The following is a 12,600-nucleotide window of genomic DNA, read 5'->3' as shown; positions in this document are numbered from 1 at the left end:
CTCACCAGCATGAGAAATAGAGCAACAGAAGCACCGAGTGGAATTATCACATCCTAACGTAAATACATTTTAAATTTAAATACACTTTAAAAAGTAAACGATGTGATGCTACTTTTACAAAAAATAAACAAGAAACTTGGAAGCATAAGCAAGAAACAACATCCTGTAAAGAATAACCCAACAGAGTGGAAGAAGACCAAGTAGAATTTCTGTAAAAAATATGATTATTAATGTTAAAAAATTCAGTTATTAGGTTGAAGAAATTAGACACAGCTGAAGAGAGAATTAATGAAATAGAATATGGATGTAAAGAAATTTTACTTCCCACCAAGCAGTGGAACGCATGAGTGGTTAAGAGAGATGAAAAAGAAAAAATCTTTTCAGAAATGATAAACAACATAATTGGGACCAGTCATTCTGCAGAGGACAACTTGCCCAAGATGTTACTATGAAAATCACATAGTTGTCTTAACATCGAAGTAGACTTTAAAAATAAAAAGTAAAAAGCATTGCTAAAGTTAAAACTTCATAACCATAAAAAGCTCAATTGAGTTTTATTTAAATATAGTAATTCTAATTTGGTATGTATTGAACAGCATGCTTTCAAACTACAGAGGGCAGAAATTAACAGAAATACAAGTAAAAATAAACAAATCTAATCTATAATCATAGAGGAACATTTTAAGACCTCTTCTCTGCCTGATAGAAAAAAATGGCTCCCCAAATCAGTAAATACATGGATTTGAACAATGTGATTAACATATGACTTAATAGACATATTTGGCATATCACACCCAAAATCTGCAAAATATACATTCTTTTCAGTCACAGGAACATTTAAAAATCCTTAAAGGAAAAATAATTAGACCCTAAAAGTTTTTCTTAGCAAATTTCAAAAGATTAAAAATCATACAGTGTGTTTTTCGAGCACAATGGGATTTAGCCAGAAGTCACTCACAATAACCACAGGATGGAAAAAATCTCACAAACATGTCATGTGAAAGAAATCAGACACAAAAGAATACATATTGTATGACTTCACCATACATGAAATTCAAGGATAAGATAAAATTAGACTGTAGTGTTTATGGATACATATTGGAGCAGGAAAAGAATGAAGAAAAATAAAGTAAATGTAAAATTCAGCATGATGGTTACCTTTGGTGGGGGAGAGGCTTGTTAAGAGCATCATGGGGCAAAAAGTTCCCCCTCACTCTATTTTGAAAAATGACTGTTTTAATGTGTATGTTCTTTCAAATGAACCTTAGGATGATATTGTCAAATTCCCTAAAAATCTCATTTGAATTTTGATTGGAATTATGTTAAATTTATAGATTTCCTCTGGGATTATTTGCACCTTTGAAATATTGAGTCTTCCCATCTAGAGGTATGGTATGTGTTTCTAGTTCTTCAGGGTTTTGTTGTTGTTGTTGTTTTAGGATTTCTTAGGAAGATTTTAGAGCTTTCTTCATATAGATTTCACATTTCGTGTTAAGTGCATTCCTAAGTATTAATTTTGCTTCTATTGTACAAGAGGGCCCTCCTCACCCCATATTTTCTGACTGGTATTGCTGGCATATTAGAAAGCTATAGATTTTATTTAGCTTGCTTATCTTATTATTAGTTTTAATTCTGGTCATTCATTTTTTTTTTTTTTTTTTTTACAAATTTTTAAATTTTTATTTATTTTTGAGAGACAGAGTGAGAGACAGAATGTGAGCAGGGGAGGGGCAGAGAAAGAGGGAGACACAGAATCCGAAGCAGGCTCCAGGCTCAGAGCTGTCAGCACAGAGCCCGACATGGGGCTCGAACCCACCAACCGTGAGATCATGACCTGAGCTGAAGTCGGACGCTCAACCGACTGAGCCACCCAGGTGCCCCTGGTCATTCATTTTTAAATATTTGTTGAGTTTTTGTTGTGGGGTAGGTATTAGTAATCACTTTACGCTAATTTTTTAATTTACTTACTCATCCTAGTTTACAGTTGAGAAAATAAAGCTTAGTAGAGAATAAAGAGATTGCTCAGGTCACACAACTAGATAATGGAGCTGGGGTTTTAATTCAGTTATGTCTGACCAAAAAAAAAAAAAAAAATCTCTTTCCTCCATGGGAGTATATTTTTCTTGATAAACTTAATTCGACCAAAAATCACATAAAGATATTATGCTATGGAGATGAAGGAGACAATGTAAAATCACCTTGAAAGATTCAAGCATAAAAATGAACTACCAAATTAATATAGCAATTTCACTGAGAAATTTAAGGTAGAAGATTAATTAGAGAATAGCTAAGATCTGGCAGTGCCTTTCAGTCGTTTAGAAATCATCGAGCTCTTTTGTTTATAAAACTTTTAAAATGTACTCTCTGAATATCTACATCTGATACATTGTGAAACAGATGTCTTCCCAGTGTTTTTTATTTATTTGTATTTTTTATTTTTATAAATGGCATTTAAGGTGTGGATGTGTGTGTGTGGGGGGGGGGTGTCTGTGTGGAGGATGTGTGTCTGTGTTTGTATTTGTACCTGGGTTTGAGTGTGTGTGTGTGGAGGGCGATGTCTAGGTATGAGTGTGCGGGAGTGTGTGTCTGGTGTGTGAAATCGTCCTGGTTGGGAGCCGCCGCCATAGACCGTAGACATGGAGGCGAATGACGAAGATGTGGGATGGTGTAGTGGCAGTCCGGGTAGAAAGAAATGCTTGGCTTTGAGATATTCGGGTAGAAGAGGATTTATCAGATTACCTGGGGCAGGGGGCTGAGAGGAGAAGTCCTTTAGTCTCTTTCAGGTTTTTCATGAAAAATATTTTCCTCATATTTTTAAAACCTTACAATTTACCTGCACTTGTCTTTGCTCTTTCTCAAGGCTTAGATCTTTTCAGATATTTTGTCCGCTTTACGTTCTGTGGACAGAGAAAACCTGCCCTCCCTTTGCCACATGTAAACCACACCATTTTAAACATAGGAGAGGTGACAGGGATGCTTGCTCTCTCACCAGGAATCCTGAAGTGGGTGAAACTGATCGACAACTTTGAAGGAGAATATGACTATGTGACCAATGAGGGGACGCTGTTCACCTTCAAGACAAATCGCCATTCGCCCAACTATCGCCTGATCAACATCGACTTCACGGATCCTGAGGAGTCTAAGTGGAAAGTGCTTGTGCCTGAGCACGAGAAAGATGTCTTAGGTAAGATTGCATACTACTTGAACACTGTGCGCTTTGGGTTTTGGTGAGAAGGTGAACACGTTGTTACATCTCATTCTTTGGTGACCTGTTAGAAGGCAAAGAACTTTCAGCCTTCAGTCTTCGAGAATGAAGTGTCTAAGTAGCGTAACCCAAGTATTTACTAGACAACATCTTTGTGGCTAGTACAATGTCATGCAGGGCCTTCGTAAAAATTGTGGGGGTATGGATCCAGGCTTTCCTTTTTTTTTTAATTTATTTTGAGAGAGCGCGTGCACATGTGCATGAGCAGGGGAGGGGCAGAGAGAGAGAGAGGGGGAGAGAGAATCCCAAGCAGGCTCTGCACTGATAGCAGGGGTTCAATCCCACTAACCTTGAGATCATGCCCTGAGCCGAAATCAAGAGTCAGACGCTTAACGACCAAGCAACCCAGGTGCCCCTGAATCCAGGCTTTCAAAGGTAGTCTTTTTAAATACCAGTCGTCTCTGTGTAATTATTGTTTGATAATAATCATTAATATTTAATTTTTTTAACTGTTTAGAATTCTTAGCTTTTAGCTTTTGAATAACCTTTGGCTGTTTGTATTATACCTGTTGTAGATCTCAGAGTGGATTTACAGTCCTGTTATTAGAAGAGAGAATAGACGGGGTGTGCCTGGGTGACTCAGTTAGGCGTCTGACATCGGGTCAGGTCACAATCTCATGGTCCATGGGTTCAGGCCCTGTGTCGGGCTCTGTGCTGACAGCTTACGGCCTGGAGCCTGCTTCGGATTCTGTGTCTCCCTCTCTCTCTGCCCCTCCCTTGCTCATGCTCTGTCTGTCTGTCTGTCTGTCTCTCTCTCTGTCTCAAAAATGAATAAAAATTTAAAGAAGAATAGACTATTGTCATATTTAATTGGAATCCATTGCAGTTGCTGCTGTGTGCAGTGAGCTACATTAGCCTCCTGAGACCCTCCCTTCTTTATCAATTGTTTCAGAGTGCCCTTAAGTTCCCTTTTATTCTTTTTCTCTGTGATTTTCGAAAAATGATATGCTGCTTTATAAATTATTCATTGCCTGAAAGCTAGTTTGATTAGAATAAGGCTCACTAATTTTGCTACAGGTTTTTACACAAAAGGAGAGTCCCTGTACCTTCAAGCCAATGAAGAGTTTACTCATTGGAGGTGAACTTGTGTTAATGGATTGACTAGGCAAAATCTGGGGCCATCCCAAAATGTGAAGGTATAAGATATAAAATTAGGAAAATAACTTCTTTTGAGATATGCAAAGCAGTTCTGTTGCCAATAAAGCAGTTCTTAATGTGTTTCCAGTGAATTAAAGCACAAGTGTTAGGTCCAGGTTTGTATCCTGGAAAAGTAAGGGACTCTTTCTCCCTTGGCTCAAGCCAGTACGTTCTGTGCTTAGCACATTATACCTGGCCTTGCTCAGGGGGAGAAGGGGAATGTGGGCAGGTGATTACGACTGACCATCTCAGGGATGGCCTCCTGCTAGGCCCTTGGCTCTGGAAGAAGCAATGCTCTGGGTGTTTGCTTGAGATTCTCCTCAGCCCCTGGGCATCTGGCTGCACCCCACCACCGTCTTGTGTACTGAGTCTCCATACCCCTCTGGGCAGCTCTGTTGGATAGGACCCAAGATGACCCCATGCCTGCTCTTTGCTGCAAAACCCACATCTGCAACTCTGAGGCAGCAGCACATCCTGGGCCATTCCCCAGAACTACTTAGGTGGCCCTCCCCTTGCTTTCTAGATGTTCAGCCATAGTCCCTTTAGCTTCTCAAGTTTGGATTAGGCATCAGCTAACAAGGTAATAAGCTCTAATAGGGAGGGGGACTTAGAGCATGGCAGGAGCTCTCCTCAAGGAAATTCCTCCACCTTTCTCCTCAAAATCTTTCATTCTCCCTCTGACCCTCATGTATATTTGGTTCAGGGATCCATGAGCCAAGGAATAGGGGTTTGGTTGTTGAAGTGAAGAATCTGGTTTGTAGTGACATTGGTAGGCTGATGGCTTCTGTCCAAATTGAGACAGAATGTCTGTCCAAGGATAGTAAAAGCCAGTGTTTAGTGAGTGCTTCTTAAGTACCCACGTGAATTGACTTCATATTTGGTGGGTCCAGGTGAGCCTTCAGTGTTATAAATCCTCATGTAAGGTGCCCTTGGCGTTTTTCAGGTGCAAGTCAGGTTGCACCCACGATCCTCATGTAGAAAGCTATCCTAGATAGAAATATTTGCCAAGGCATGTGAGTTTTCTGCCTTTTAAAGTCCCAAAGAAGTGGTTTTAAGTATGTCTTAAGGTGACATCCTCTTTCACTTTGTAGATCTAATGAGATGTACCATCAGTGCTTGGGGATTTTGTGGGGGTTGGTGGGGGTGATATATTTTTATAATCTTCCTTCTGAAAGGTTATAAGTTCTTTAGACTAGAAAGGGGAAACCTTCAATATTCACTAGAACTCATCAATTCAAAGAGAAGCGCTGTTGAATTTGCTATATATCATGAGCTCAGAATGCCCTGTTGAGAATAAAAACTAGCGATGAGTCATAAAGTCAGAGCTTTTATTAATGACAGTCTGCAAATCACCTTGTCATTTTCTTATTCAGTCTCCGTTTTATAATTCTGATGTGCTTGCAGTTAATATAGAGTGATTATTCTTTGACAGAAATAATTTACTTCAGTTCCCCACCCCCCCCACCCCCCACCCCCGTACTTTCTTTAAAGCATTAAGGCCACCTGAAATATAATGCTTGATTGAGGCACTTTAAAAAAAAAATTGCATTGGATAATGAGCAAATTACTTTTAGATATAAGAGTTCTTCTGTCCTCACTTGGCAGAAATGCTTACTGTGCTAATCCAAACAACCCAGCACCATTGAGGTCCCGGCTGATCCTCAAGGGTTCCCTCTGGCCGATGTCTTATTCATATCGATAATAACGTTATAAGCATGAACTGCTAGTTTCTTAGGTTGTAGTAAATGTCAAGAAACTCACCGCACACCGTGAAAGGCTTGTCTTTTCCACATCTGAGCGGTTACCTGCCACCCTCTCCTTGCTTCCATTTACTCCAGCGTCTCTCCCTCTGGGAGGACCCGTCCTCACCTCAAGCTGATCTTGTGCACACCAGGATGGGTGGTGCTGTCCGCCTGCCCTCCCGTTCTCTCCTTTCCCCACCACCCAGCTCACCTCCTGTCCCTGCTCTGTCACCGACGGCACCATTACTGAAGCTGCAGCCCTGGGAGCTGAGGAGGACTCAATTCTCCGCCTTACTGTTCATCTCCCCACAGTTACCACATCCTGATGAGTCTTCTTGGGAAATGCCTTTCATTTCTCTTCTTCCCTCCCTAGACTTTGTCCCAGCTTGATGTGATAGGACAGGCTCATGGCAGTAGTGTTCCTCCTCGTCTCCCCTCCATCCTTCCATATACCTCCATTGTTCGGCTTCCTTCCTGGATACCATCTTTATTTCTGTCACCCTGCAGTCCACACAGTAATTCCCCAGGAACGGCCAAGTCAGAACTAAACTCCTGTCCATCTGGCTCACCAGATCCTCGGCAGACCACCACCACCATTTTCGCCGACCCCACACTAAGCAGCCTTTTTCTTCTTGCAAATGGAAGTTTCCTTCTTGAAAACAAGATGTCGCTTGTTCTCCTCAGCAGTCTGCCTCCCTCCCTACTGGTTGTTTGTGTTCCTCTTCTCTCTCTGTTCCCAGCTCTGGCTGTCATCTTGAGTTGCCTGCCCTCCCACCGCCTCATCCCCCAGAGAGCTGTCCTGTCTCTGACACCACCCTAGCCACCCACTGTCTCACACCCCCGTGCTCAAGATGCAGTTCAGTGCTCTCTTGAGGGCTCTTGTGTTTCGGGTCCCCAGCCAACTTCTCACTTACCTCTGCTTACAGGTTACTACTTATGTTTTTATATGATTGTGTCTTAAGGGCAGAAGTGACATCATCTTCCTGCCTGTTTCTCCAGTGCCTTGCAGGGTATCTGGCACATACGCAGAGCATAATACATTTTCGTCAAATAAACATTCCCAGCAGACGTGGATCATGACTTGGTTTTTGTTGTTTTCCTTATATCTCCCCTACCATGAGATTGGACACAAAATAAGTAGGCCGAGGTTATTTGTATCACAGAAGTTTTCATAGAATATTTTGTTTCCTCCAGACATGACAGTGACAATCATTTACTAAAGGAATATTCTGGAGTTAGATGAACGATTAAAGTCAATTATAAGATCACTTTGCCAGTCGCATTGCTGCATAGCACAATGGATAATAGCTCAAGAGCTATTGTTCAATGAAATAACTATGCTTCTCGTTACTTTCAAAGCTAAGTAAGCTTTTATCTGTTCTTCCCTTTTCAGAATGGGTAGCTTGTGTGAGGTCTAACTTTTTGGTGTTATGCTACCTCCATGATGTGAGGAACGTTCTGCAGCTCCACGACCTGGCCACGGGCGCTCTCCTCAAGACCTTCCCACTGGAGGTCGGCAGTGTTGTGGGGTACAGCGGTCAGAAGAAGGACACCGAAATATTCTATCAGTTTACTTCCTTTTTATCTCCAGGTGAGAGAGTCTTTTCACCGATGTTATTCAGCTTAAAAATCAGACTAATGTTTGGGTTTCTTTTGGGAAATGGAAATGTAATGCTGTGTTATTGAAAATCACATATGCTGTATTATAGCCAGAATTCCATAATGAGAATAAAACAGTAAAACAGATGCTTAGAACACAGGGAAATGTGAGTGCCTAAAACAGCAAACTCATTCATCTTATATCCTGAGTCTGTGTTCTGGGGACAGGACCAACTGTTGTCCTAGGTTGATTTAAAAAAATTAGTATGAACAAGTATAACCTTAGATTCAACCTTTGGTCTATATGGATCAGGACACACGCAGTGCAGATTAACTTCAAAACGTAAAATAAAAATCTATAGTTCCGTCTGACATTAAAAACTTGTTTTCTAAAACAGACTGAGAGTGATGTTTGTTGTTAAACCAAATTAAAATATAATTCTGAGGGTATAGTCTTACATCATATGGAAAAAAACTTGTTACTGGGTTCAAGGCAAAAAGAAAAAAAAAATGCTTATAAATTGTGATACTGCGTTCCATGGTCTGGGTTGATTTTCCCCAAAGTAAACATAGTTGTCTTTTTTACTTTTTTTCAGTTGGTCATGCTCAGTTTGCTGTTTTGGTCTTCCGTGCTTCTCCACTTGGCTGCACGGTTTTTGTTGTAACCGCAGCCATACACATACTCTGATTTGTCCCAGGAGCCTGGCTCTGTTGGCAGCTTGCTGCTGACCGAGCACACCCTATCTTAAAAGCAATCTGGCTGAAAAAATTTCCGCACTTTCCTTGTTTGTATTTCGAGCTCCTTCACAGCCCTGTCTGGTTTTGCGGCAATGGTTCGGTCCCTGGCAAAGTAAGCAGACATAGGGGAGAAAGCTAGGCAGGTGCTGAAGTGGTTCTTCCTCGTGGGGTTCAGCCAGATGACAGTGAAGGTGCATGTACTTTGTGTGTGTGTGTGTGTGTGTGTGTGTGTGTGTGTGTGTGTGTCTGTGTGTGTGTCTGTGTGTGTGTGTGTGTGTGTGCATTTGTGTACACACGTGCGCACCTCAGAGTCACGGAGCAGGCAATCACAAGGAGTCTTCTCGTCGTGACAGCTTGCTGTCAGGGTTATTAAAACCAAAAGAGTGATGTTCTTCTATAAATAGATCTGCTGGTCTACCCGGAACACCTAGCAAGCTTTACTGTCCCATGTGCCTTTCAGAGGACCCAGGGGGGTGAGGAAAAGTGCCCACAGCCCTGTGGAAACCAGGGCCAGTGCCAGGAGTCAAACTGACAGGTCAGGAGCCCTGTGTCGGGGAATCCTGCATCACGTCTGTCCTGCCCTGGGGCCGGAGGGTACAGTGGTTGCCAGTGAACAGGAACCAAGAAAAAAATCCATTTCCTCCAGATTGCCGTTCTGCAGGCTCTGTGATTTATTTCCCCAATTTACGCTGGTTCCAGAAATTTTACTTTGAAAATCTCATAGCTTAAACAGTTTAAACGGACAAAGGGCAATGAGGAGAATGGGGCAGGGGTGACTCACCCATTCTTAATAAAAGCCAGAGTTCCCAAAGGCCAGTAAACCTCCTTCGGTGACTCCATGTGACCATTTATTTCAGGAACAAGTTCATCACTACCTGGGGGAGAGAGGGCTCATTGTCCTACAGTAAAAAGATGCGTTCTGTGCCAAGGAATGAAATACTAGCTGCGACTATGGCTGTGAAGTTTGAGAGGTTGAATAGTTCTGGACCGCTGGGCAGTTTCTCGACAGGCTTTGTTATTGTAATGCCTTGTTCTTGCCCTTTATCTTTTCTTACTCATTTTGCCTCCATCTTTCTCTTTTCTCCCCTTAATGCAATTTGATACCTAAAACGAGAGAACAGGGCTTCCAGACTTAGGCCTTCTGGTCCAAAGTAAAAACAGCCCATCAGATCAGTAAACTGGATCTCTCGAAAGCAACAATTATCGGCGTGTGTGTGTGTGTGTGTGTGTGTGTGTGTGTACACACACACACACACACACACACACACATACATACATGCACATACATACCAGCTCAGAGGCTGTCTTTCCCTGGTCTCTGAAGATTAGCTATCTACTACTGTGGTAAACAACAGAGATACTAAATTATAAGTAAAGCCCTGGGGCCAAAATTAACTATGACTCCAGCTGTTTAGGACATGGGTGCATCTGGCCACTGTGCACGAGCTGACTTTGTTTCTCCTGGAGGCTCATGGTGAAGACTGTGTGTCTTGAGCCCAAGCTGCTTAGGACTTTTGAACCTTGAGTCAAACTTGGGAGAGAATGAGGATACGGGGCAATTTGGAACACGATGCACTTATTCCCTCTGGCTCAAACCACTTAGTGGTTTGTGCTGATTAATTCTGTATTCATGGAACCTCAGAGGGTTGTCTAAGGTTAGCTCCAGACAGACTTGCACGTTGTAATAATCCAGTACAGCAAGTCCGAGGTGCATGGGGGTAGGAAACGGGATGAGCAGAGAAGCCTTGGGAAGGGCAAAAAAAGTTTAAGATTTAATTTTTTAGAGCAGTTTTAGGTACACAGCAAAATTGAGGGGAAGGTACAGAGATTTCTTGTATTCTTCCTGCCCCCACATGCACAGCCTCCCCCATCATCATCTCCCACCAGAGTGGTACAGTTGTCACAGTTAATGAACTTCTACTGACACATGGTAATCACCCAAAGTCCATAGTGTTCATTACGGTTGACTCTTGGTGTTGTACGTTCTGTGGGTTTGGGCAAATGCCTAATGACATGTATCCATCATAATAGTATCCTATAGAATATTTTCACTGCCCTAAAAATCCTCCCCCTCTTCACCCCTCCCCCAACTCCTGGCAACCACTGATCTTTTTGCTGTCTCCACAGTTTTGTCTTTTCCAGACTGTCATATGGTTGGAATCATACAGTAGTATGCAGACTTTCCAGACTGGCTTCTTTCACTTACTACTCTGCATTTAAGATTCCTCCGTATCTTTTCATGGGCTTGATTGCTTATTTCTTTTAGCCCTGAATAATATTCCATTGTCTGGATGTACTGAGGTTTATTTACACATTCATCTTCTGAAGGACATCTTGGCACCTTCCAAGTTTGAGCAGTTATGAATAAAGCTGCTATAAACATCCGTGTGCAGATTTTTGTGTGGACATAACTTCTCAGCTCCTCTGTGTAAATACCAAGGAGTGCAGACATTTTCAAGACTTGTTTTAGTTTACATTTATGTTTTTTTTTTTCTTTTAATAACTTTAAAACCCACCCTACACAGGTGGGTCAGTATGGATCATCTTTTCCAAAGTTCTTTTGTCCTCTCTGTACACACCAGTGTTTCAGAGCCTTGGATTTTTCTTTCACAGTTTCCCCCAGAGTCATCCCTTCCTCTTAACTCCTCCCATTTCTTTTACCCCTTTACATTTATTTTGGATCATTGGGGATATATGAGCTAATCATCCCCGCCTCCTTCCTGTTACTAGAATGGCTTTGTTAAGCCACTGCTTTCATCAGGAGACCCATCTCCTCAAGTCCAGACACCTCCCCTGGCCTCAGGGAACTTCTTCTATAACCCAATTCTCTTTCACCCTGAAATGTGGAAATTTATTTCCTAGAGATCACCTAACCAGTCCTCTCTGGTTTATGATTCCAAGATGACTTCTCCAAACCCCACCTTCCTCGGGCTTACCAAGCCAAATCAGACAGGACACAAAACATCATTAGATTATAGCAATTCACATTATGTGAATGTGCCATAGGCTGACCTTGGGGTAACCCAGATGGATCTGTTAAAAGGAAGTGTTGATCAAATATATTAAGCACTGGTACCTTCAAGTTTAACCCAGGTGCCACTTTGGCACAGGACCGAAGATAGAAGTCAGGTATTTGGCATGATTTCTCTGAACAGTAGTAGCCAGCCCCTGTTGCCTACTTGTTTCATTCTGCTGTTAGAGGATTTGATATAGTAGTTTTTCCAGATAAAAGGCATTTATTTATTTATTTTTTTAATGTTTATTTTTGAGAGAGAGAGTGTGCACGCAACTGGGGGAGGGGCAGAGAGAGAGAGGGAGATGGAGGGTCTGAGTGGGCTGGGCAGTGACAACAGAGAGCCCAGTGAGGGGCTTGAACTCATGAATCCGCTTAACTGACGGAGCCACCCAGGGACCCCCAGATAAACAGGAGCTTAGAGTACATTTCCTATTTATTGTCTTTCACAAAGGAATTTGCATTCTAATACTTTGGTGATTTGTCTAAGGTCACTGGCCCAGCAACTGTCAGAGGTGGGAATCCTGGCTGCCAGGTGCTTTCTCATTCACTGCAGTACAGGTTGCAGCGATACCAGAGTGAGGCAGGTGCTCAAACAGCACATGCTCGGTCTGCAGCCATTTTTGTTAGTTGTTTGGTTGTTTGGGTTTTTTTTTTCAAGGATTTGGACTTTTTTGTGTGTTTTGAGGAAGGGAAGCAAGTACGGATCAAGAAGCTATTCAAAAATTAACATATATCTGAAAATAGCCTTGCCTTCAAGATTACATTCCTCTAGGCAAGGACAGTAATCAGTATATCTGGTACATTAGAATGTATGCCCAGAGCGTAGTTTGGAAGTACTGTATGTATGAAGATGTATTTTAATAAATACCCAAGTATGACTTAAACCAGGAAAGCCAATACTTGGGTCATGTTACGTATCTTCTCTCTGTCAATATTCATCATACTTCCAATTATAGTACCTTAAAATAATTTGTCTGTAAGCATGAGAATTGCAGTGACATTCATAGGGATCAGCAGCCTTGCTGTTAATGAGTGTAAACTATTACTCTTTGCCACTGGGGGTGCAGAGTATCCTTTCTCATCTGTTAATGAAATACATGCAC

The 12,600-nt window shown here is 41.9% G+C and overlaps 1 protein-coding gene across 1 annotated transcript in view; it reads left to right on the top strand.

Annotated features, from left to right (window-relative positions):
• The window catches only part of LOC102957496 (prolyl endopeptidase), a 119,836-nt gene that overhangs the window by 62,794 nt on the left and 44,442 nt on the right, over window positions 1-12,600 (top strand). The window contains exons 8-9 of the mRNA XM_042986893.1: window positions 2,993-3,184; window positions 7,538-7,735. Of these exons, the coding sequence (XP_042842827.1) occupies window positions 2,993-3,184; window positions 7,538-7,735 (390 nt within the window). The remainder of the gene's footprint in view (window positions 1-2,992; window positions 3,185-7,537; window positions 7,736-12,600) is intronic.

The sequence above is a fragment of the Panthera tigris genome, chromosome B2 (genome assembly GCF_018350195.1).
Source record: "Panthera tigris isolate Pti1 chromosome B2, P.tigris_Pti1_mat1.1, whole genome shotgun sequence".
In the NCBI taxonomy this organism is placed as follows: Eukaryota; Metazoa; Chordata; class Mammalia; order Carnivora; family Felidae; genus Panthera; species Panthera tigris.
This window is presented reverse-complemented; position numbering and strand designations above follow the sequence as displayed.